The sequence below is a fragment of the Vespa crabro genome, chromosome 1 (assembly GCF_910589235.1).
Source record: "Vespa crabro chromosome 1, iyVesCrab1.2, whole genome shotgun sequence".
Lineage (NCBI taxonomy): Eukaryota > Metazoa > Arthropoda > Insecta > Hymenoptera > Vespidae > Vespa > Vespa crabro.
This window is the reverse complement of record NC_060955.1, coordinates 16,967,258-16,994,757: the sequence shown is the minus strand read 5'-3', so window position 1 is coordinate 16,994,757 and position 27,500 is coordinate 16,967,258. Positions and strand designations below refer to the sequence as shown.

General features: G+C 29.3%; 1 protein-coding gene across 4 annotated transcripts in view; it reads left to right on the top strand.

Annotated features, from left to right (window-relative positions):
* Positions 1-27,500, top strand: part of LOC124427806 (zwei Ig domain protein zig-8-like) — a 318,931-nt gene that overhangs the window by 217,167 nt on the left and 74,264 nt on the right. For all 4 annotated transcript variants that reach the window (XM_046971127.1, XM_046971146.1, XM_046971138.1 and 1 more), the window contains one exon: positions 21,704-21,926. In XM_046971127.1, coding sequence (XP_046827083.1) covers positions 21,704-21,926 — 223 coding nt within the window. The remainder of the gene's footprint in view (positions 1-21,703; positions 21,927-27,500) is intronic.

Here is a 27,500-nt window from a genome sequence, read left to right as displayed (position 1 = left end):
CAATAAAATAATCAATAAAACAATCAGTGTCATAAATATTATAACGCATCGATCGAATTAGGATTTAATAATAACAATAATAATAATAATAATAACAACGATGATAAAAATAATAAAAATAAGAAACGTGATTGATGTCGTCGTTTACTCCCAATAGAAATTTATATTCGTCTTTTACTAAAGAAAAAAATAATTGTATTATATATATTTATATATATATATATATATATATATATATATATATATATATATACCTCAGTTATTTAAATATTGTTATGTGTTGGACTTGGTATGTGATAGCAATTATTTGGAAGTATTTACCGGATATAATGAGAAAAAGTGTGTTCTCGCCTCTTGAAATACGCGTTTAATCGTAAATAAAGTTCGGAAAGGAAACTAAAGGGAGAACGAAAACAGCCCAGCTGCGCCATTAACGGTAAGCAAGCAAGCAAGTAATAGGTACCAACACCTTCAAGTAGACTCTTAGTAGAGTCTAACGCCAAAAAGCATTCTCCATCAATCGTGCAATAATGCATGCGCGATTAGAGTGCATACTTTCTTAATGAGATAGAAAGAGAGAGAGAGAGAAAGAGAGAGAGAGAGAGAGAGAGGGAGGGAGAGATAAATATATATTTATATATATATATATATATATATATATATATATATATATATATATACGAGCTGTTCACTTGGCCAAATCAATTAACTCCATATAACGAAAAGTGAAGAAATTAGATAAAATAATATAAATTGCTTTTTTCTTTTAAATTCTCTTTATAATATAAATTCAAATAAACGTTGTAAAATGTGTATACATAGTTTTCATGTAAATGGCATGTAATGTGAATTAGATAGAATGATCTTAGAATAATCTGTTATTACTGAAATAAATTAATGTTGTATTCGATGATTAAAAAAATTTTTTTTCATTTAATTGTATTAAATGATGAAAATCAGAGAAATTCATTATGAATGTAAAAAGTGACGATACCGATCGACGTGATTTGACGTTTAAATTTAAAAAAACAAATTCAAAAAGTCGAGTTTAATCGATTTATCTTGTGAACGACTAACACATATATATATATCTATGTACTTGTGTGAAAATTACCTTTATCTTTTCTACCGCATTCTACTTTTTCATTGTTTACATCGGACTCTTATGTCTTCTTGAGATACGTGATCACAACTAAAGAATGATAGTACTTCCTCTAAAAGAATTACGAACGTTTCAACGTACTTACGTCTACTATTCCCGTGTAAGAAAAAGTTATATAATCCTCTTCTTCGTATTTCGAAATAATTGAACTACCCGAAGATTTTACAAATCGAAATTAACGTTAATGTATTTGAAACAAATGAGGAAATCACGATCAAGAGATTAATCTTAATCGTGCCTGTGAGGATTAATCTCGGAAAAATTTTGAAATCAATTAAAATAATGTACTCATTGCATGATTCATGAAATTTCTGTTTTTTATAATGACACAATTAGAAAAAGAGGTTTTCAAACCTATCGATTATTATTATTACTGGGAGCTTTCAAAGAATATAAAGTATTTTTTTGAAATCAAAATTATTCATTCTGTATAAATAATAGCTGTTTAAAGTGCCTGGAGTGTAGTACCACCCAAGTGTACAACTTGAAATTATTTTGAGATGTACACAAGTAGATTTAAAGTATTAAGTTATTTTATTTCAATTTGAAGAACCTTCGTTCATTATTCGTAAAATATAATCTTCGATTAGACATAACGACGATAAACCATATAAATCGTACATACAGATAATAATAAACATATACATATAGATAATAATAATAATGATGATTATAATGATGATAATAATATTAATAATAATAATAATAATAATTAAATTCAATTAATAACGATGTTCTGCAAGAGATTTCATAAGAACTCGAACGGGATGCTTTCTAAGATTCGATTGAAATTGGCAAAGAGAATTTCTTCTTTGGTAGGACTTTTTTTATTCCTTTTTCTTTGCTTTTCATATTTTTGTTTTTGATTTTTTGTTTTCTCTTTCCCTCCAATCAGGTTAAAAAGTGTGTGTACCTGTATGTACCTCGTTTAGGATAGGTATCGTTTCCTCCTTCATTGCAGCATAGTCAAGATACTAGTAGGTAACTATATATATATATATATATATATAAAGAGAGAGAGGGAGAAAGAGAGAGAGAGAGAACATTTTATCGTTCAATGATAAAAGAAAGTAAAACGATTTTATCGCATCCACGTTAGCGACGTTTGTCCGTAGGTACAAAAAGCAATCCTACGAAAGGATCGAAAGCTCACGATGGCGAGAACGAAAAACTCGAAGGGAAAGAAAGTTCCTGACAAAAGGAAAAGAAAAGAAAAAGAAATTGAAAGAGAAAAAGAAAGAGGGAGGAAGAAAGAGAGAAGCTCGGTTACATTAGAATTACACGAAGAAAAATCCTTTTATTCGGTCGACGACCTCCTGAATGAATCCTTTTGCGGTTAGCACTGGCTATCGATCAATCCGCATTTCCATTCCGGCTTAACGCAAGTGGAGCGTAGAAGCGAATACGAAAGGGCGAAAAGGCGTTGCACCTTGAATATAAAATAGCTTTTCGCTTACCGTACTAGGAGTTTACTATACTGACCGTTCGTTCCTCTTTCGTTCAGCACTCCTTTTCTGCCGTGACAGCATCTTTCGGACGTTTTCTCTCTTCTAAAGAAAGAAGAAGAATATCCATTCGAAGCACTTGATAACCAAACTGTGTACATATTTCGAAGTAGACAAAAAAAAAAGAAAAATATGGAAGAAAAAATGAAAAAGAAAAAGCAAAAAGAAAAAAGAAAAGAAAGAAATGGAAAAGAAACGTCAACAAACTTAAAAAATATTTTATACGAGTTTACTATGTAATGATTTTACTATGAATAGTATAAAGTAGTGAAAATAAAAATTAGTTCGAAGATCGATCAAAATGTTCTTATTATTCAGAACTATTTGGTAATTATTGATAATAATAATGATAATGAAATAAAAACTATTTATGGATGATCTTACAAGAATTAAAAAATATTTTTCATCTACTTTATAAGAATTAAATAATTTTCACGATATTCACGAAACATTATTGACAATTGATTAATATCACGATATAAATATTAATTTTTTTATTTTTAAATTATTATGACACGTGATATATAATAATAAGAATTATAAAATAATTATTATTAACTTCTCTGATTTTTACTTTTATATATATATATATATATATATATATTTGCATGTGTATATATACAGTAGCGGTCATAAGTTTAAGACGACGAGTTTTTATTTCGATTATACACACGTAATTTAAATACCATATTTTTATTCAATTTTTTGTTTCGTAATAATCAAGATATATGTTTGACTTTCTTAATATCGAGTTTTTGATTATCGATCGAAAATAAAATATGACTTTTTCCATATTCATTTCTTTCGAGCTACTGGGAGGAACGGACATTTGTTCAAGACGATCAATCGAAAAAGTAATTTATAGCCACATCTTTCAACAGTATAATAAATAAAGATTTATTAAAATCAGTATATAGTGCATTTTTTGTTGTTCTAATTTTATTTACTTATTTAATCTTATTAAAGCATAATTAAATTTCGAAATTTGTTCCCAAATGGAAGGGAACAAATTGTGATGCTACGAAAGTAAAATAAAACATTTGCTAAAATATCTTCTATTATTAATAAATCAAAAATCGCTTATATTAAACAAAGTTGGTATAAATTTTTAAAGATTGACGTAAATATATTCTGATCTGCGAAAGAATGATAGACCACGCAAAAGTATACCAAAAATGGATCATAGAATTCATTGTTTAAGTGAAAAGAATCGTTTTTGCTCTGCAATCGATATTGCGATTAAAATAAATAATAATAACGATATAGAAACCAATGCTTGAATAGTCAGAAGACATTGAAAAAAATTTTCAGTTAAGAGGACGTCTTAAAATTCTGTTTGCTATTGCATATATATAATAAAATTTCCGTAATCTCGTTGAAATATCGTAGAAATCTGTTTTATCTTACTCTTATGTCAAGCAGTGACAATAATTATAAAACCCGCAATGGTTGATAACGAGAAAACTTAATCGAAGAAAAACACACGTTTAGTCTACTCTCTCCTGTGTTCGCCTAAAGGAATTAATTCTCGGAACGGATTTTCCATTATGTAAGTGAACCTTTAGAAAGGACATCCTTTGAAGAATAGTTGAGGGTCGAAAGCGAAAGAGATTTTTCCTCTTTCTCTCTCTCTCTCTCTCTCTCTCTCTCTCTCTCTCTCTCTCTTTCTCTTTCTCTGTCTTTGGGGTTTTTTCTTTTTCTTTTTTTTTGTTCCTTTCTTCCTTTATATCCATATATGTGGTTAGCGAACCTTAAGGCAAAATACGAATATACAATCGTGAAAGCCAAAAGTGCATTAGGACGTTCCGTACGATTGAATTTAACTATACAAAGATAAAAATTGATTATTTCTATTGAAAAAACCATTAAGCATTTTTTGTCTGACATCACGTTAAGCATTAACCATTCATTTGATTTTATAATGTTAACATTTTTTCCCCTCGAACGAAGAAAAGAAATAAAGAAAAAAAAAAAAGGAAGAATGCAAAGTAGTCAAAACTAATTTTTCAAAAGTCCACAAATAGATCAGTGAAAGGTCTTTCGAAATTTTTTACCAACATTTAAAATGATTCGAGAAAATGTATTGAAGAACCGCTGTATTAATGTTCAGCAAAGTCTATTCAAATTTTTGTATAACAAAAACATATTGAAAATGATGATCGTGTCTTCGTAATATAAATATAAATTTTTCTATTGAATTTATATGCATACGTTAGATATTTAGATAAAAATATAACGTTAATAAAAAATTGTATTACAATATCTACATATATATATATATATATACATATATGTATAGATATAGGTATATTAATCCTTTAACATTACCTTTTTTATTCGTGCATATAAGTATCAATATAAAAACAAAATAGAAAGAAGAACAGAAAGAATGAACAAAAGAATGAACTTGGTAGAGATTTCGTTTGGAATGTAAAATTATAACACAATTCTTCATTTTCTTTTTCTTTTTTGTTTTGTTTATTTTTCCGAGCAGTAGCAACAGCAAAAAACTCGCGTTAACCCGAATGAACATCGAAAAAGTTTTCATAGCCTAGTTTTGGTCTCAACTCGATAAGTGAAAAAAGCTTACAAGCTTTTTTTTAGCGGCTGGTAGGAGACAAACAAAAAATATCAAAACACGAAAACAAATAGAAAAGGAAATCTTGTAATCCGTTGAAGAGAAAAAGATTTCGAGAAACGCGTCGTACATAAAAATTTGTCACGGAATTGCCCTCCGTGAAACCCCTCCACCGCCAACCCACTCTCATCCACCCACCTAATTTAATCCGTTGCATATGACAAAACTTTTACATGTAACGGCTTTTAAAACTAATTATATCAAACGATGTTATTTTGTACGTACATTTGAAACATCGAAATGAAATTTCACGTGCCGCTCGTTGGCGGCCGTTAAAACCGTTTCCTTTCTCTTCAAACGATGAGAGAAACGAACAACGGATAATCAACGTTGGACTTGGAAGCGGCACGATTGTAATCTCTAGTTGTACGTAGTTTTCATAATTACACAAATTAACGTATACAATGTTCTCTTTCGTACTACGTGTTATTGCATATTATTATAAGTAATATATCCTTTTTATGCAAATGGTCCCTATGTCACTTCTTATTTCAACGTGACAGATTGAATAGATATACGTGTTAAAGAGAGAGAGAGAGAGAGAGAGAGAGAGAGAGAGAGGAAAAGAAAAAAAAATCGCTTCAACCATATTCTTACATATCTCATCTGTTTCCAATAATTATCTGGTTATCATATACGGCAATTAAAATGAATTTGTAACATGATTTACGATTTACCAATGAAGAGAATAGAAAAATCGAACGAAATAAAATAAATAAATTAATTAATTATTAAATAAATAAATAAATAAATAAATAAATAAATAAATAAATAATCGGATAATCATTCAAGTAAATAAATAAATAATGAAATAATTCATATAATGGATAAATAAAATATTTCTTGTTATTCATCCTATTCGAAAATAGACATTATCCGAGAATATTCTCTTATCTCTGAATATAAATAGATAAGTACTTACTCACTTATGTAGGTATACTTACACATCTACCTATCTTACACCAACCTATCCACCTACCTTCCTATTCTTCCTTTTACACGAATAGATACTTTTCTACCTCCCGTTCGTTATTTCGCACGAAGCAGCAGGATATTTCCAACGTGGCCGATATATCTTTGATTTATTCCGTTCACCGACAAATCGAAGAAATTCCTACGGTAGAGGAATCCTCGAAAATCGAGAAAGATATTTTGCGAAGAAAGTACCGAGTCAGCTAAGACCTTTCGAAACTATCGATCTTCCAATTCGATCTCCAAAATTCCAAACGTAAAAGGGGAGCGAGCGATGGACTAGGGAGGGGAAGTGGTCGGACTGAGGGGATGAGGGAAGAGGAGAGTCTCTCGAAAAATTGGGTTTCCCTCTTTCCGTCTAGCGAAAGTTTGCTCTGTCTACGATGCTTGGACAGTGAAATAGAAAAAGAAAAAGAGATAGAGAGATAGATAGAGAGAACCAGAGAGAGAAAGAGAGAGAAACCGAGAGAAAGAGAGAGAGAGAGAGAGAGAGAGAGAGAATGCGGAAGCCGCAGAAAATTTCTCAGTCCACCCTCGCGGAAGTAAACAGAAAGCTCTCTCTCTCTCTCCCCCCCCCCTCTCTCTCTCTCTCTCTCTCTCTCTCTCTCTGGTTTTCTCTTTCTTTCATTTCCTCTCTCGTTCTCTCTGTCTCACTTTAGCATGAGTAGAAACGTCGTAAAAGACTGCAGCGGAGTGCGTCACGAAGATGAATGGTTAACCGATAGGACTGTTGCTGAGGGAAGGGTAGACAAACTAGACCGTGACATGCAAGCATCCTTTCCTCTCTCTCTCTCTCTCTCTCTCTCTCTCTCTCTCTCTCTTTCTTTCTTTGTTTCTTTCTTTCTCTTACTCTTCTCACTATTCTATTTTCATCCTCTAATATACTATTCACGTTCTAAGTGCAAGCTTTCTCTCTCTCTCTCTCTTCCTCTCTTTCTCTCTTTATCTTTTTCTTTCTCTTATATTTATAAACCACTATTCTTGTTTTCGTTTTTTTTCTTTCTTTTAATACATACATACATACATACATAACCTTGCAAATGTAAATTTTCTTTCTTTCTATCTTTCTCTTTCTCTGTATCCATCTATCTCGTAGGTCTCTCTCTCTCTCTCTCTCTCTCTCTCTCTCTCTTTCTCTCTTTCTCTCTCTGATAATACGAAGTAGACGAATGTCCGAATGGAAATATCTGCGTTAGTGGCCTATTTTCGTGGTAGTTTTGTTAAGACATATTGTTGTATCAGAAAAGTCATTTGCCTTGTAATAAATATTGTCCCTTGGAAGTACCTAAGTTTTAACAAGGACGACGACGACGATGACGACGACGATAACGACGACAACGACGACTATGACGACGACGACAATGATGACGATCTAGACAAAATTCGCATGTTTTTTCCCGTCCAAAAGTAAAGTAAACCGAACAAAATTATATTCACTCGACATTATACTTCTGAATTTATATTTTTCCTATCTTTATTCGTCCTTCTATTTCCTTTCTTTTTCTTTTTTATTTCTTTTATTTATTTTTGTTTATTGTTTTTTGTTTCTTGTTTTTTCTTTTTTTTTTTTTTTTTTTTTTTTAACAGAAGTAATTCGTAGGAAAAAATAAAAAAGTTGGACGACCGTTTTCACACGTGTTGCAAGTGGGGGAAAAAAGTGAAGTTAATTTATTTTTCGTCAAAAGAAAAAAACAAAATTCATGAGAAATAAAAGAACGTTCAGCGAGTGGAGGTAAAAATCGTTTGTAATTGTTTGAAAAGAAAAAAAAGAAAAAGAAGAAAACAAAATATCATATTAGAACGATTGTCGGACATCTATCCAAGTTATATACTTCTTTGTGATATACATACATATATATATATATATATATATATATATATATATATATATATATATATATGAATATATATGAATCAGCTATGACGATGACGACAAGATCGATCGAATTTTATTTACAATGAGATCATAAGATAAGAACGAAAACTCGAGAAAGTTTCTCGCGACGCTTTCAGATCGAGCTTTTGTGAAGTATAAGAGAAAGCTTGTATTCAAGCTTCATTTATACTACTCTGATTCTTAGTGTGCTTTCAGAGTTAGGTGAATCCAATTTCAAACCTATCTCTCTGTCTCTCTCACTGTCTGTCTCTCTCTGCCTCTCTGTCTCTCTCTTTCTCTCTCTATCTATCTATCTATCTATATATCTATCTATCTCTTTCTCTCTCTCTCTTATTCTATTTCTGCTTTTCTGTACAATCAGATTCGTCCATAGTGATTTTTCGTGAATTCCCTGATACGAGTTACTATTTTTTTCATTTATTTAATCCACGTAATGTTTTCATTATTGAAAAAGGACTACAATGCATTTATTTTATTATTTTCTTTTCGTAAAAATAAATTAAAAAAGAAAAATGTAAAAAGAAAAAAAAGAAAAAACAAGAAAAACAGTTTATTTCGACATTTATTTAGAATTAAATAAATAAAATCGGACGGGTTGCCATTTAGTGGATCAGTATTTTTTTTTTCGATTAATATTTTAAATAAAAGTATTTATATTTATTATTTTAAATAAAAGTATATATATTTATATTTAGAAAACGTATAATAAAATATCAATATGTAATATAAACAGACACAATCTTGACATTTATTTTATTTCTCAAAATATTCATACAAATATATATATATATATATTTAATATTGCATATGTGTGTGTGTATTTTTGTTTATTTGATCAATATTTTTATTAATTATCATAAGTATTTACATATACATTAAGTATTTACATATATTTAGGTATTTATAAATTATTATTAAATTATTACATATATATATATATATATATATATATATGTATTAAATTTATTTGTTAACAAGAATATATATTTTTATACGAAATGGACGATTTACAAAGAATTATATTTCGGGGTGTGTTTAAGCAATCGTAACGTAAAAAGAGTAGCAACAGGTGAAGCTGTGTCATGTTGAACGATTACTTTAGAAGGGGTAGCGCGAGAGGTGGGAGAGGGGTATAGCGTGATATAGGGTGGTTGCAGAAAAGAGGCGAGGATGGAAGGGAGAGAGGTATGTCTACTCTAGAACGATACTAGAAGCTTCGTTAGTGGAAGACAAACATTTCGAGTTTGTCAAGGCCAACGTAACTACGTGGCACTCGCGGATTTACAACAGTGCTTGTCGAACTAATCGTGAATTATTTTGCCTCTCTTTCTCTCTCTCTCTCTTTCTTTCTTTCTCTTTTTCTCTATCCCACTCTCACTCTATGACGAATATTACGAGCATCGACAACGTCCTATTTCGCATTGTTGTTTCGCATCGAGCTATATTCTCCAATCAAATCTCTAAAATAAAGTTCGATGTCAATGTCAATGTTCATTAGTATACTATATCTACCGATTAAACTTTTTGGATTATGTTAATCCTGTCGAAAACTTTCACGTGCTCTACTACGAAACTATCATTATATGATAGTAGATAAGAAACTTCTTTGAATTAAAACCTAATCTCCGGAAGTTTATTTTGGTCATTCTAATCAGTCGTGCCGATAGCTGTTAAATTATTTACATTTTATTAATGACAATGACATTTTATTGTCAAGTTAGTTATCTCTATATGTATTTAGATGATGGAATGGAAAAATTTTTTTCTTCTCTCTCTTTTCTTCTTTTTTTTTTTTTTTTTTTTTTAACAGCGAAAACTAAAAATTATATAGAATGTGACATCATAGAAAAAAGGGTGAAGCATATAATAAAGTGAGTTGACGAAAAATCGATCATTGTCAATTAATAACAGATTCAATTTACAAACGTTGAACAATAACATTTAATAAGATAATATTTAATTAGGAAAAAAAAAACATACAATGACATTTGAATATGCATATTAGATATTCCCTTTTCAATGCAAAAATGTGATCTGTGTTTAGATAATGGAATATCTATTTACAATAATAATGCATCTTCGTTTCAATCTAGTTCTACATCCCAATTTGTATATACTGGAAACAAGGGAAAAAAAAGGAAAAGGATATAGTATATATTATACCAAAAAAAAAGAAAAAAAGAAAAAAAGAAAAAAAGAAAAAAAATTGCAAAAATTTTGCCGACGAAGTTACTTCACTCAAACGTTCACGTAGTAAAGGTTAGTTCGTATAGATTTTTGATCCGTATAAGTCGGAATTTTTGTCGACAATACCCTATAAGCGTTTCACCCGTTTATTCAACTGTGAATGCAACGAAATTAACTTCGTTTCACCAACTGGTTCATTCGCTTTGACCGTTACGATACACTTTTGTACATATATACGTGTTTCATATGTATGAAAGCAAATTTATATATATATATATATATATATATATATATATATATTATACCGACAAGGAATTTATCATGACAAAAATACAAATGTTGGAAAAAGGTTTCGGTATTAACTTAAGTGAATTCAGTAACTCGGTTACTGAACACATAACACGGAATAATGATAATCTTTGCAGAAACGAATTTAATCCTATTTGTGCACACCTCAAAATAATTTCAAGTTGTATATTTGGAATATGTTATAACCCAAGCACTTAGAACAGCTATTATTTATACAGAATGAATAATTTTGACTCCAAAAAAATACTTTATATTCTTTGAAGCTTCGGTGATAATAATCGATAGGTTTGAAAACCCCTTTTTCCAAGTCATTATAAAAAGCAGAAATTTTATGAATCATGCAATGCGCAAATTATTTTAATTGAGCTCTTCCGGGTTTTGGTGTCCTACATTCCACAGACACAATTAGGATTAAAATACATTATCTTCGTTCAAAGATCGTAATAATTTATAGAATTATATATTGTAAGTGAAAGATAAAGAACAAAAAAAAGAAAGAGAAGAAAAAAATTTTTTAAAATTATTAGCTCCATTTTTACAATGCAAAAATTTTCGAATTTTACAATGAACGACGATGTTAAATTTATAAAGATATTTCTCTTAATATCAACGAACTTCAATTCTTATCGGTCGATACGCATAATAGAAATTCCTTTTTACGGCGAATTTCATTTCCCCTCTCCTTCCCCTTTCCTCTTTGTACCCTCACCGCCATCACTCCTCATCACCCACATAATGCCATTATTATACGAATTTTTTTTCGAAAGGAATTAACTTAAACGCTGCTCGAACAAGTTAAGCGCTTTTTTCTTTATAAATCCGTGAAAGTTCGCGAAAGAGGAAACTAAAAAGGATCGGTCTTGGCTTCTAAGATTTTCCATTGCAAAAGAGATCGACGTTTTTGAGATGGTTTTGGAGTACTTGTGAAATTATAAGAAGGTCACGTTCTTAGAGGTAGAAAAAGAAAAAAGGAAGAAAAAGAACTACTACAGCACAGAGAAATCTGAAGATTTCTTCGAAACAAGCTTTTTTTCTTCTCTTTCTTCTTCGTTTTTTTTTCCTTTTTTTTTTTTATTCTCTTTACATTCAATTATAAAACCTAAGTACAAATATAGATTTTTTTTGTCTTATGTCTCGTATGTATTACAGCTTAACAGAAACCTATAACGAGAAACTTACACGATTATTATTCCCTCATTTTATCTTTCATTCTTATTACAAAGAACGACAGGGATGGGTGGGGGATAAAGAGACAGGAGGACAAGAGAAGTGGGGTAGGGACAGGAGATGAGAGAGAGAGGATAAAAAATGAAGCTACGACTGTTTCTTTCCAGTCGATCGATTTCTTTCTTAACGTCGTCAAACTCGATTATATCGTAGTCTCTAAGCGGTGCTGAAACGACGTTTACGAGACGTTGGATCGAAGCTCCAACGCGAGAGATAAATTATTCGAAAGTGTACTCATTTTAAGATGAGGAAGAGGAAAAAGCAGAAAAAGCAGAAGAAAAAAGAAGAGAAAGAGAAAGAGAGAGAGAGAGAGAGAGAGAGAGAGAGAGAGAGAGAGAATGAGAAAGAGTGATGGAAAGAAAAAGAAAAAAGAAAAAAAAAAGAAAGATGAAAAAGAAAAGAGGAGAAGGCTCGATGTAGAGTGAGATAGCATAAAATGAGAAGAAAATCTAACGGGAAAGAGAAAGAAAATGTTGAAAGTCGTTGTTGGACGTCTACCTTCCGGCAAACTTGCTTGCTGGGATATTGAAAGCCCATTATGGTACCTAAGGACTGTAATTGGCGATAGTTAGCCAGTATCCTCCTTCTACATGGACCGTAGAAAACAACTAGAGAGAGAGAGAGAGAGAGAGAGAGAGAGAGAGAGAGAGAGAGAGAGAGAAAGCTTTCGTTGTAGTTAGGTAGTAGATTTCGTTCGACCAAGAAAAACGGATAGACATAACGTAATAGTGTAAGTTTATTCGTCTGTTAAATAATACGAATCGATTTCAAATAGGAAAAGAAAATAACAAAATAATATAATATATTCTCTTGTTATCTCGATTTGTAATGAAACGACGAAATATAATATACATAAAATCAATTTTAAGACGAATTATATATATATATATGTGTGTGTGTGTGAGTATGTGTGTAAATAAAAAGTGGAGAAATGCGATAAAATAATATAAATTGTCTTTTAAAATTCTCTTTATAATATAAATTTAAATAAACGTTCTAGAATGTATAAACGCAGACGTAGTTTTTATGTAAATGTAAACCGAATAAGATAGAATGATTTTATAATAATCTTTATTACTGAAAACAATTAATTTTTATTCGACAGCTAAAAAGTTTTGTCGTTTAATGATATCGAATGACGGAAATTAGGGAAATTAATTTTGAATATAAAAAATGAGGATACCCATCGACGTGCTTTGATTCTTAAATTTTAAAAAATTCAAAAAGTGGATTCGATCGATTTGGCTTGTGAACGGTTCATATATAAATATATATATAAATATATATATATATATATATGTGTGTGTGTGTGTGTGTGTGTGTGTGTGTGTGTGTGTAAGCGTATGATATTACCCTTAAAAAAAAATATACGTATTCGTAATTATATCATAAAAATATATATATATATATATTTTTATGATATAATTTTAATAATAATAATAATTTTAATATATATATTTTTATGATATAATCGTATATATTATATATATATATACGATTTAAAATCATATAAATTCTCACTAAATATTATATTAATGTTCGTTTCATATTAATTAATTCTTGAATGATTAATTTCTATATTTAATAATTCCTATTTCGAGTCGATTATTTGACTCTCTGACTATTTTCGTAATTGCTGATAAATATAAAGTAATGTTGAAGTTATCAGTATTTGATCAGACACTGAGAAAGGATGCCTGGGTAAAAGTTAAGTAGTACGAACGGTGTTTGATATTCGCCGGCGCCAACGTTACTGCCGCCCGTACTGTCCGTCCCCATCACCTCCACCATTCTCAACACCCCCTCTCCTTCCCGATAAAAAATATTCTACGAACTCGAAGTTCCAATCTACTTGGTTATTTAATTACTTTAAGAAAAGAGATTACACGAATATTTATTGAATTTGTTGTTTTGTTTTTCTTGTAAACTTTTATTAGATACTTCTTTTCTTTTTCTTTTCTGTCTTCTTTTTTTCTTTTTCTCTCTTTTTCTTTTTTTCTTTTATTTTTTTCTTTTATTCGTTTTACGAGACAAGCAGGTAAAATAAAGCCGCAAATGCACAGTTTACAAGGGTGCCCTCCCCCCCTTTAACTAAAAGCATCTTCTAACCGCGAAATATTTATGCACCACGCTTTATTCATTTTCCCTGTTCTAATTCTAACAACCTCTTTTCCCCTTGAGTCGAAATGAGATATTATATCAAACGGCAAGAGAACAAATGAAAGTACATCGAGCAAATTGTGTTACAAAGGAAACGTATCTATGCATGTATGCTGTTTGTCTGTCTGTCTGTATGTATGTATGTATGTAAGTATGTATGTATGTATCCAAGAATATGCGTTCAAACATATGCGTAGCCTCATTTCTGTTTCCAAGATTAAACCGGAATGAAGTGATACAATCAAGAATTTCTTAAAATTATTTATTTCAAAATATACAAGTATATATATACCTTATTAAATATTATCTTACCATTTTTTATTTTACCTTTGATTTTGTTTCTTTCGAATCTAATTTTTTTTTTATTTCAAATTGGTAGAACGACCGATGCTCAATTTTTTTTTTCTCTCTTTTTGCTACAAAAAATCTTTACACAAAATTTATGATCATTATCGGGTCTTGTAAAAAAAAAAAAAAAAAAAAAAAACCAGAAAGAAAGAAAAAAAAGAACATTAATCATGCACAAATCGAAATAAAAAATAATCAAAGTCAATCTCTACAATTTTATGTTAAACGATTTTTCATATGAAATATGAACGAGATAATCGTGCAATTACACGTTAAATGAGAGTTAAATGATTTCAATTTGAAAAGTAGAAAAAGACGTACGAGTAAAAAGAGAAAAATAGACAGAAAGCGAGAGAGAGAGAGAGAGAGAGAGAGAGAGAGAGAGAGAGAGAAAGTATAAGAAGATGGATAGGAAAGTTGAATGAGAGATAGAAAGAGTAAGAGTGAATGATTGAGTGAGTGAGTTAGTGAGTGAGAGTGAGAGAGAAAGAGAGAGAGAGAGAGAGAGACGTGGTGATTCAAAGAAGGGGGTGGAGGTGCAGAAGGGAAAACGTTTCGGGCCGATGCTTCGGATAGAAGATGGAGATTGCCAGGATGAAATTGCGCGAGAAAGGGCGCAATCCCGTGGGATAAATAGACTTCTGCTGACCCTTAGGGCGACTATGACCTCGCTAGATAAGCAGACCGAAGAACGTTGGATGATGCGAAACGATATTCGTCTCCTTTAGGTACGTCGATAGTGATCGCTGAGAATGTGAAGGAAGAATAAAGAGAGTTTACTTGATGGTCTCTTTCTCCTTATAAAAGAAAAAGGACAGAAAAGAAAAGAAATGAAAAAAAACGAAAAAAAGAAAAAGTTGGAAAGAAATTCTTTCTATATTACGTGTGTGTATATATATAGAGAGATTGATTAATTATTATTTTTAATAAAAGAAAACAATTCGTTTCGTATGATATATTAAAATTATCATTGTTTGTTTTATGCATGGTAGGTTAATTATTTTTAATAGAAGGGAACAATTCATTTCGTACAATATATTAAAATTATCATTACTTGTTTTATGCATGGTAGGTTAATTATTTTTAATAGAAGAGAAACAATACGCTTTCGTACAACTTACTAAATCGATTATTATATTCTCGAATGATAATTAATCTCGAAATTAAGTTTTAACCCGTATATCTCTAAATTATATTACATTATAAATGAATGCTTTTCGATAATTGAATTTCAAAACAGGTTAGATAGTTCCTCTCTGTATCTGCGTTAGTTCTGATAATTTATGAACTTTAGATTATATTCAAAATGTCATCCGAGTAACGTGGGAGTCTTGCGAATAGAAATAACGTAAATCATATTAAAAGGATTAGAGATAAAGAGAAGGAGAGAAAGAAAGACAGAGAGGGATAGAGTCCTGCTTTCTATAAATAAATGCATGTGTCTGTGTATATTTCTGCACGTGTATATATATTTATGCACGCGTGCAATTTAATTCATATATTATCAAATCGATATCAATATATTATAAAACACTAATAATTGCTATTGGAAACTAATGAATTATATTAATAAGTAGTATTGGTTAAAATTATTTTGAAAATATTATATTGTGAAATTTGTGTATATATACATATATATATATATATATATATATATATATATATATATATATATATATATATAAATAGGTAAAACAATCAATGAAAATTTTTAAATTGAAAAACAATGTATATGTATGAATATATATGCATAGGTATAAATAGGTACAAAAACAAATATAACTTATCATATATTATAGTTTATTTACAAAAAAAAAAGACGAAGATGTAATCTTTTCATTTTCTACGTTTAGAAATTTAATATCCACTTTCGAGAATACGTATGTAGTTTTAAACGAAAATTTTAGATAACCAAAATGCGATCAACGATATTTTCATCAATTTCGTTTATTATTTTGTGAAACAAAAAAAAAGGGAGATTGAGAGAGAAAGATATTAGATTGATGGCTATACATTTAATCGACATGAAGCTTAAATAGAAACGATTCTTTTTCGCCGATCGAATGGACGAAACGAGAAGGCTCGTGAGATTAAAACGAACTCATATATTTCATTCCGCTTGGTGTGTACATATGTATGTGTATGTATATATATATATATATATATATATATATATATATATGTGTATATATATAATATATAATATATAATATATTTATACCTACATACACCTATATATTTTCTTCGGTTTTTTTTTTATTCTTTCTTTTATTCGCGATTTTACGATGGGCGTTTATTAATCGTTTATACAAAACATACGACCACGATTTATTTAACGATGGGAAATCTCGTGACGGAGATAACCGTTATTGTTTTTACCGAGGGATAAAATCATCGGAGAGCGACGGATTCATTAGCCATTCATTTTACTTATCGCTTTAATTTCGATTAAGCCGAACTTCCATTTATTTTCCAATCTCAATTGCGTGAGTAGATATGAATTTACTTTTTAATACGATCAAATATAAATCACACAACTATTTATATTATTTGACATTAGAAGATTCGGCTAATATTATTGTTGAAAAATTTTTCATATTTTATTATATTCCAAGATAAACAATGTTTAGTACCTGTAATTGATTTTATTTGAATATCTTTATTTAAATTATTCATTGGCATATAACAATAAACATAAAGGAATACAACGTTCCTATACGATATACTACGATGTTGTTTATTTAAATATAAAATAGTAATAATTTTGATATTATTTCTTGATTAATCCAACCATAACATAACATAACATAGTATAACATTGTATATTATACTATACAATGGTTTACTAGTATTATTTTATTTAATACTACGAATATCGTCTTTACTTATTAACCGTGCCATTGGAAAACGCTTGTAAACGCAATTCTATACAATATTATTATATTTTATTTACATATATGTATATATATATATATAATATTAAAATTTTCAACATTATGGGTTTTACAATACAATGATTATATATGTAACGTATATATATATCGTAAAATTGTTCGAAAAAAGAAAAAACAGATAAATCGTTCAATTTTAATATCGAATTAAAAAAAGAAATAATATCGATCATAATCTGTTATAATATAAAATCGATATTTATTGAAAATCATTAATTATTATTATAATGACAAGACGATTGACTTTCCCTTTCGAATATTATTAGAAGTTTCAATTTAAAGGGACCAATGGTGAATTCACTTGGGAAATAGGTAGAATTTATCGGATTCGCTAAAATCGTTCTCACGAGAAAATCGTAGAACGTTTTAGATTCGATCGTTTATCTCGACGTAAAGCATTTTGTCTCCATCAAGACCATTCTCATTTCAATCATTCACACCTACGTAGAAGTGCAAGCAATTCATTACTTTCGACAACGTCATTGCTTTTACCTTCCGAGTCATGAAAATTTAACAACTACACAAAAATCGAAAATACATGTTTCGCTATTCATAATTTTTATTTTGGAAAATTGAATGTATAATATGGTGCCATTGTAAAAAGTGTAGCTTTTTATTTAAAAAATAAAAAAGATTATTATATTAATTATTATATTATTATTATTATTATTATTATTATTATTATTATTATTATTATTATATATTATAAATAATATATATTATATATATATAATAATACAATAATAATAATAATCTTCTGATATATTTATTAGATGTATAGTTTATTCAAAAAGAAAATATATATATATATATATATTATATATATTATATATATTATAGTATATATATAAAAAAAAATATGTATACTACTACAAATAGAATTTCTCAAAACGAATAGATCCTTTTGATTGTGTGAGAGAGCATACGTAAATTAAACGGACAAGGAATAGGTCGTTGAAAGCGTAATAGTGGTACGAAGTAAATCGTTTGCATAGGACAACAGTATTGCTATGCAAAGAGCGATTATATAGATATAGAAGGTAGAGTAATAGAGAGAGAGAAAAAAAAAATATATATATACATATATAGATACATATGTACATAGGTAAATGATAACGATGCTAGATTTATTCGTGATCTCTCGTTACTTTAATGTATCACTATGTGTTCTAGAATGCAGAGCTACGATAATTATAAAAACGATCATGTTTAAGATAACAAATTATACCTACGTATATACACTTTTATCGGCGCAACAAATTTCAACAATTTAATTTTAATACGTAACGTATTGTAATATAATACAATAAATTACATATCCAAGTAATAATTATTATGATAATTCAATCGTATATATATATATATATATATATATATATATATATATATATATATATATATATATATAAGCTAATTGCAAAGAAATTTTTATAATTTAATCTTTTTAGATATTAATTATCTACGTTATTTTTATCTATACCTTAGAGAATATTAACAAATTTTCACTTCATTTAAATATTAAAAATTTATCGGAGAAAGGGAGGAACCTCCTTTTTTCTTTTCTTTAATAATTGATCTCTAAGTAATTTAAAAAAAAAAAAAAAAAATTGAAGAAAAATTCTCGATAATAATTCCTGAGCGAATGAATATAGAGGACGTATGAATTTCCAAGAGATAAATAGAAAAAGGTTAATGCATAAGAAAAAATAAGAGTGAAAGAATGTTGTTGCATTAAGTTTTTCTTTTTCTTTTTTTTTGTTTGTCTTTCTTTTTTATAAACCTTATATTAGGCATCTTTGTTAGCAAGTTTAATTCTGAGAAAGGGACAACGTTAGCTCTACGTTGAAAAGTTTCTCTGATAACTCGTGTATCAGAAAAATAAAATAAAAGGAAAAAAGAGAATTAGCTAAAGAAAAAAAAGAGAGAGAGAGAGAGAGAGAGAGAGAGAGAGAGAGAGAAAGAATCTTTGAAAACATTCGTCGTATGTATATATGTATGTACATCGAAATTTAAAATACAGTCTCATTTAAAGAATTGTACATCTCACAAATCCATAAGGCAACGTCGATGACAAGAGGATGGACGTAGTCAAAGTTAACAACATAAACAACAACGCGAAGAAACGAGAACAAAAAGATTTTTATAGAAAGAATGTAAGAACTTTCTCAAATGAGCAAGTTTGGACTAACTCAAAGTACGAGAAAATTTATGTTTCTTTGCAAAACTTTTGTATTATTACAAATCAACGCGCCATTCTTCATGAAATATATGTAATATTTTTATTACGCGTTATTTTTATTTTCATGGACTATTGCAATATTATTATACAATAAATTTTGAATCGTTAGACAAATCCATGACGAATGATTTTATCACAGAAGAATTTATTTGTTTTTATAAAAAAAAAAAAAGAAAGAAAAAAGAAAAATCTTCAAGAATTTTTATCATAACGATTAATGATTTAATAATTTTCTTTCAATCGTTCTTACATTGTCTATTGTCTTGTCACAATTTATATAATACAATTTATTTTATTAAAATTTCGTATGTTTAATTATTATTATTATTATTATTATTATTATTATTATTATTATTATTATTATTATTATTATTATTATTATTATTATTATTATTATTATTATTATTGATTTTATTAGAAATAAATATTACTTTTTCTTTCTCTCTCTTTCTTTCTCTTTGAGATAGGGAGACGATCATTGAACGAATAGAAAGAACAATGAAATCAATGTACTACGTTCTTTTAATTATTATAATAACGATCGAGTTAATGAAGCAATCGAAGTTTGAGATTCGAATGAAAAATCGAACTCGAAACCCGATGACCGCATATTGAAAGTTTACGATAGCCGTCGTTATTCGCACCGATAGCCCGCTCGATTAAATCCTCCGTTCTATTTTAACAAAGTAAACAAATATTTGCTCCCGTCAACCATGGAAAATCAACGTGTCCAATTACCTTACAAAACATAACTCGAATCTATTCTATCGTTATGTCGACATTAACTTTATCAACGATATGCAAAGCGACTCTATTAATTCACCATGCCGCCTAAGAGAAGAAAGACCCCGTGAAATCCTGAAACGAACCAGTCTAATCTCCTACACACACACACGCACACACACATGTATATGTATTATATATGCTATACTATACACATATAATATAATATAATATAATATATTATACTCGAAGCATGTACACATATATACATCTGAATTGAGACATCGCGTTTCGTATTTTCCTTTTTTTGGAGTTAAATTTCTCAATCTCCGAGGATTAATTAACAATTGTGTTCGTAGAGATAATAACGTACTATTTCTATAATGTTTGCATTGTTATTTATTTTGATACAACAAATGACTAAATAGAATATCATGAATCATCATAAACATTTCAATTTCATCTTATTATTAATCTTTGACGAATTGTAAAACTTCGATCAACGTTAATCACTTATTTACTTTTGATATAAATAATATAATATATTTCATATATTACGACACGATTACGTAATTTTTATATAAGAATATGAATGACAAATAGGTATCTATAATTTTCGTCAATTAATTTGTTAATTTTGATAAAAAAAAGGCTTATAATATCGATTTATTTCTTTTCTTTATTACCTTTCAATCGAAAGATCGATTCCTGTTTCTTTCCAAAGAAACTTATTTTATTAATAATGAATCAATCAATGAAATGCATATTATGTAAATATATATATATATATACTCTCTTCAAAGTTGTGTCTTCTATAAATTTTATCGATAATTGATTGTATATGAAAACTAACCGAGTAAAGTAAATATTCCTTCCTTTCTCTATTCCGATTGGATTGAACTCATTTTGTTTAAGGAAAATACAAAACAAAGAAGAAAAAAGAAAAAGATAAAATAATACTACTTTTATATAAAGTAATTTTTCTCTACGCTTGTGAAAATATGCTATCTATCAAAAAATAAAACTTAATTTAATTATTTCTCTCTCTCTCTCTCTCTCCTCTATTTTTATATATACATATACATATATATATATATATATATATATATATATATATATATATATAAAGAAAGAGAGAGAGAGGGATATTATATGTACATATATTTATATATTTAATATTATTAAATCAAGATTAAAAATATAAATCAAATTTAAAAATATAAATTAAATTTAAATACATATAAATAAATAAATAAATAAATAAATAAATAAATAAATATATATATATATAAATATAAATATACATAAAATTTAATTAAAAAGATATTTGATTGAAATATAATATGATGACGTAATGTTCTCTCTTTGTTTATCCTATTTTACAGATGACGCTCCAAGTTTCGTGGGTCCGGCATAGGGACATTCACTTGCTGACGATCGGTCAGTACACATACACAAATGATCAGAGATTTCGTGCGATTCACAAAGCTCAGTCGGAGGATTGGACACTACAAATAAAATATCCGCAGCATCGAGATAGTGGTATTTACGAGTGCCAGGTCTCGACGACTCCCCACATGAGCCATTTCGTACATTTGAACGTTATCGGTGAGTAAGTTAGTCCATTCCACCTATCTTCCCATCCCCCAAATATCCCACGACCTCTTCGAAATTAAAAATAATTCTTTTTTTTTTCTTCTTTCTTTTTCCTTTTCTTTTTTTTTTCTTCTTTCTTTTTCCTTTTCTTTTTCTTTTTCTTTTTTTTCCATGTTCCCTTCTTTTTTCGATCTGACGAACTTATTTTCATCAGAAAATGATAAAAAGGAGTAGTAGTGTATCGAATCGAGCCAAATCGGGTCTCGTGGTTTTTCTTTTTTCTTCTTTTTTTTTTTCTTTTTCTTTTCTCTTTTCGTTTTTTTCTCTTCGTGGTTTCGTGCTTTTTCGAAAATGAAAAGTGGGGAAACGGCTCGATTGGTTAAAATAAATAGCAACAGTGTTACGTTCAATCAACGTACTCAAATAGTGCATACACAAACACACACACACACACATACACGGAGACAATTAGTTAATTCTAATCTGAATCTGTCCCAGTTTAACGTCTAGTTCCCCTTTTAGTTTGCTTCTACGGTCAAATTTAAGCCTAGCTTTAAAACTTGAAATGTTGCCAATCGAACGCCTACTATATTTCGCTTTAATATATGTCGATTTCCTGTGTTATTAAAATTAAATTGTTAATAATCGTATGCGTTTTCTCTTAAATGGAATGCGTTCGATTATTTACTTAATTTATATTTTCCTCGTTATGATGTATCGTGTGATCTCTTTTCCTTTCTTCTTTTTTTTATACGCTTGAAATAACAATTAATGATGAAAAGATTCTTCTTATTTCGTTGTAGATCATCTAAAGTTCGAAAAAAAATCGAACGCCGAAAATAAATCGAATTTGTTCGACAATCGATCCATTTCGATAATATAATACAATAGATACACGATATATCGAATTAAACTCGTAATTTGCAGTTACGAAAAAACTCAAGCATTTATCGTCATGAAATATATATATATATATATATATATATATATATATATTTAAAAAAAAAATATATATATATATATATATATATATATATATATATTTAAAAAAAAAATATATATATATATATATTTAAAAAAAAAAATATATATATATATATATTGCCGATAATAAAAATCATTTATTTTTGAAATTGGTACATCGATGCTACTTCAGCTCGTACATTTTTCCTTTAACAAGTATTTAATCCAAGTCGTTATATTTATCCACTTTACATTCGAAATCCTTCTCATATAAATATATACACAAACATTTATAAACAGATACACACACCTACGTATTTATGTAACGTACACGGGAAAGATCGATCGAGTTGACAATTTCGAGATATATCGTCAAAGGGACTAGTTAAATCTCAAGGATAAACGTGAAACTTTCACATGAAACGAGAACTGAAAAACGTTCGTAGAAAATCGTTTCGACGTTTTTAAAGTAATATTAAGAAGAAAAAGAAGAGGAGAGAGAAAGAGAAAAAGAAGAGCAAAAAAAAGAAGAAAAGAGAGAGAGAAAGAGGGAGAGAGAGAGAAAGAGAGAACGAAATGGAAGAACAAACCAATGAAAATAAAAAAAAAAATTCGTTCAAAAATCGTTTCAACTATGTAAATCATCAAATCCGATCTGTGTAAGTACATACATTATTAAGTATGTCTAAGTCTCACGATGATGACCCCATTTTCGTACGAGCTTCGAGTTCTAAAGTTAATCGTTAAAAAAAAAATTGTCGTTGATCCGTATAAAGAAAAAAAAAGGGAGAAAAAAAATAAAAAAAAAAAAAAAAGAAGAAAGATATAGAGAGAGCCTCTTTAAATTCTTAAATCGTGTATATATGTACGTGCGCGTTTAAGGGCCTGGAATGAAAAAAGAGGGTAAGGGGTAGTTCACGTTTCTCTTCTTATTTTCGACGTGGGCAATCCTAAAGACGAGATGTATGAGAGAGAGAAAGAGAGAGAGAAAGAGAGAGAGAAAGAGAGAGAGAGAGAGAGAGAGAGAGAGAGAGAAAGGATACATATATGTATTACCAGGAAGAAGAAGGAATAGAAAAAGAGGAAAAAGAGAGGGAAAAAGACCGAGAAAGAAAGAGAGAAAACAGGTCGGAGTCTATGAAAACGTGAGAGAACGAAGTGGATCATTTATCATTCCTGACCGTGACCCCTAACTCGGCCATTGAACAAATGATCCTAAAGAGTAACGACTATAGTTACCCATTCTGTCCGAGGCCCTCGACGAAAGCTTGTACTTTTCTCTTTCGTCGGGTAATTACTAACGATCGGAGAAGAAGTTGAAAGAAAAGAAAAGAAAGAGAGAGAGAGAGAGAGAGAGAGAGAGAGAGAGAGAAAAGGAAAAAGATAAAAAAAATGATAATGTACGTTATAGCTCAGAATTTGTACTTCCATTTGCGGAACAAAATACAATGAAACAGCTCTGACGATAAAATGTTTTCCGTAACGATATTATCAAAATGAAAAACCATTATATCACGTTTTAATCGTTTGACAATCGTAAACTCTATTCTTTAATTCGTCAGAAACACAACAACCAGGTTATATTAATTAATTTCAATTTATACAAATCGAATATTTATATATATATAATAAATATATCTATACTTCGACAATATCGACGATATCTTTGACGATATTTCTCTTGATCAATCTAAAATTTAACATTCGAGAATCGTAACTGACAATGAAAATTAATCTCATTTGTCAAGATCGAATGTGTATGTGTATGTGTATGTGTACGTATTCATAGATATTTGATAATCAAAAAGAAAAGCGAGAAAGAAGCAAGGACAAATAACGTTTCACAGTATCATACGAATTTTTCTCGAACATTTCAACATACTCCATGGGATTTTTCTCTCGCATAGGACAAATGACAAAATCAATAAACCGACTTTAGATAGGTCAACATTCACAGCTAGCTTCCATCCTACGACGGATCTCGAACTTTCAGTTACCAAAGCGTTCGCAAATATTTCCACGGACGAAGGAATCCACTTCGGTTAGCTGTAATTCTATTTACTCTCTCCATTACCAACCGTTTCCCCTCTCACCTTCCTCTTTAACGTCCACTACTACCGTCGTAACCCAACCCACCCCACGGAATCCCTTGATGTCGTCAGCTCAATCATTTTTACTATTTTGTATTCCCGTTCACCACGATATAGAACTTCTTGATAATTTGATAAAGATCAATTGGATATATATATATTATATTCTTCTTGAAACATTCGTATTGATTGAATTTCACAGTTTCCCACCTTTTTTACTTCTCGTTATTTTTTTTGCCTTTCGCTCGTTTTTTACTTGCTCTATCTGTCTCTCTCTCTCTCTCTCTCTCTCTCTCTCTCTCTCTCTCTCTCACACACACACTTGCCTGGACTATCTTTTTTTTTCTTCTTACAAAAGAAAGAGATCAAAAGAATCTTTCAAAGGCAATGTACACACGCGTTAGTCAAGACGCGTCATCTTGTAATCTTTGACACGTAAGAAGCGACTCTCTCTCTCTCTCTCTCTCTCTCTCTCTCTCTCTCTCTCTCTCTCTCTCTCTCTCTCTCTCTCTCTCTCTCTCTCTCTCTCTCTCTCTCTCTCTCTCTCTCTCTCTCTCTCTCTCTCTCTCTCTCTCTCTGAAAAAGGCAACTTCAATTATCATTAACATCCAACTTGAGATCCAACAACAGCTCTCCTCTTCTCATTCACTTACGTCAACGCTTTAGAAAAACGATTCAACGATCGTTAAGTGAAAACACTTTCGAGTATCCTTGCCAAACAAACTGCGTAATCATATCTACTATATATTGTAATGTAATGTAATGTAATGTAATGTAAATCGTAAATACAAATCTCCCGTGATTTTTTTTTTATGTTCTATTATCACTAAATCTTAGTGTGATAGATTTTTCTTTGTTTTTTCTTTTTTTTTTCTTCCTTTTCTCTTTTTTCAATTTCTTGAAATTTGAACGTTCATCTGATGAAAACTGAATTTTTTTTAATTCGATAGCTTTCATTACATAAATGTATGTATATATGTATCTATGTAGGTACATATGTATGTATCAGAAAGAAAGAATAGAGAGGGAGAGAGAAAAAGAGAGAACGAAAATACTTTGAATTATTTCAAGCGCGTCCTCGTTTCTCTCTCTCTCTCTCTCTTTCTCTTTCTATCCATCCCTCTTTTCATCTAATTCTTCACCCAATTTCAGAATTTCTCTTTAAATTCCAAGCAGCTTGAATGATATTTTATGGATCTTATCTTTTCGACGACGTGTACGACATATATCCAGTTATCTCATATCACGATTATTTTATCTTTCGTTTCCTTTTCCATTTATATCATTTTATTATATTAAGACTCTCTTAATGAATAATCACAACTTTATTTAGACATACATATATATAATATATGCATACATAAATATAATAATTTAAATATCTAAACGATATATATATATATATATAAATATATAATTTATATATTATCTGTATATAATATTGTTCAATAATAAATTCGTATGCGAAAATTCCCGTTTCATAATCTATTGAAATAAATATTGGTCTTAAGCTTTGCTTCAGAAAAGAAAAGCAAAAAAAAAAAATAAAAAAAGAGATTACAGATGATTCGTTCGAACAAAATCTACGACATATATATATATATATATATATATATATATATATATATATATATATATATATATATATATATATATATAGTTTCTCGTTTGTAAATCGTGAAGACTCACGAATCACGATTCGTTACTTATCTTACAATACACGTGAACTTCAACCTTTATTAAAGTGTTAAGCTTCAGCAGGCAAGGAAGGCGTTGCGTGAGCGCACGTAGAAAGCATCGTATTTCATATCCCGTTTCTCTTCTATCTCTATCACTCTCTCTCTCTCTTTGTCTCTCTCTCTTTATCTCTCTCTATATCTCCCTCTTGCTCTCGCTCTCTGTCTTTCTCTCTTCTACACTGTCGTATACATTGAAAATCTCTTTTTCCTCCTGCATGCACCACAAATTGCAATATTCAAGCTTTCCACGTAGTCGAGCTACTTCGCTTGTTGCATAACTGCTCCCGTGTACTTTCAATCCTCCATCTCTCTCTCTCTCTCTCTCTCTCTCTCTCTCTTTCTCTCTATCTCTATCTCTATCTCTATCTCTATCTATCTATCTCTCTTCTTTTCTCTTCTCATATCTATTTTCGCCTATCTAAATCCATCTTTTAAGGTCAGATAAAAGCTTATAATCATACTAACGTTATTCGATCACGAACCATAAGAATTTTATAATTAAGTAACAATATCCTATAATGTATGTATATATATATATATATATATATATATATATATATATATATATATATATAATGTTAATGTATAAAATATATATATGTTCATCTTTATTAATTTAATCAAATATTTGAAACTTAATCGAATATTCTTTCCTTATAATGTATAAAAACAAAAAAATTAAATAAAAATTTTATTTTCATAATTATCTTAACAACTTTTTCTTTTTTTCCATTTTTTTCTTCCCTTGTAATTTGTTTTGTTATTATTCTTGTCTTTCTTTATTTTATTATTTT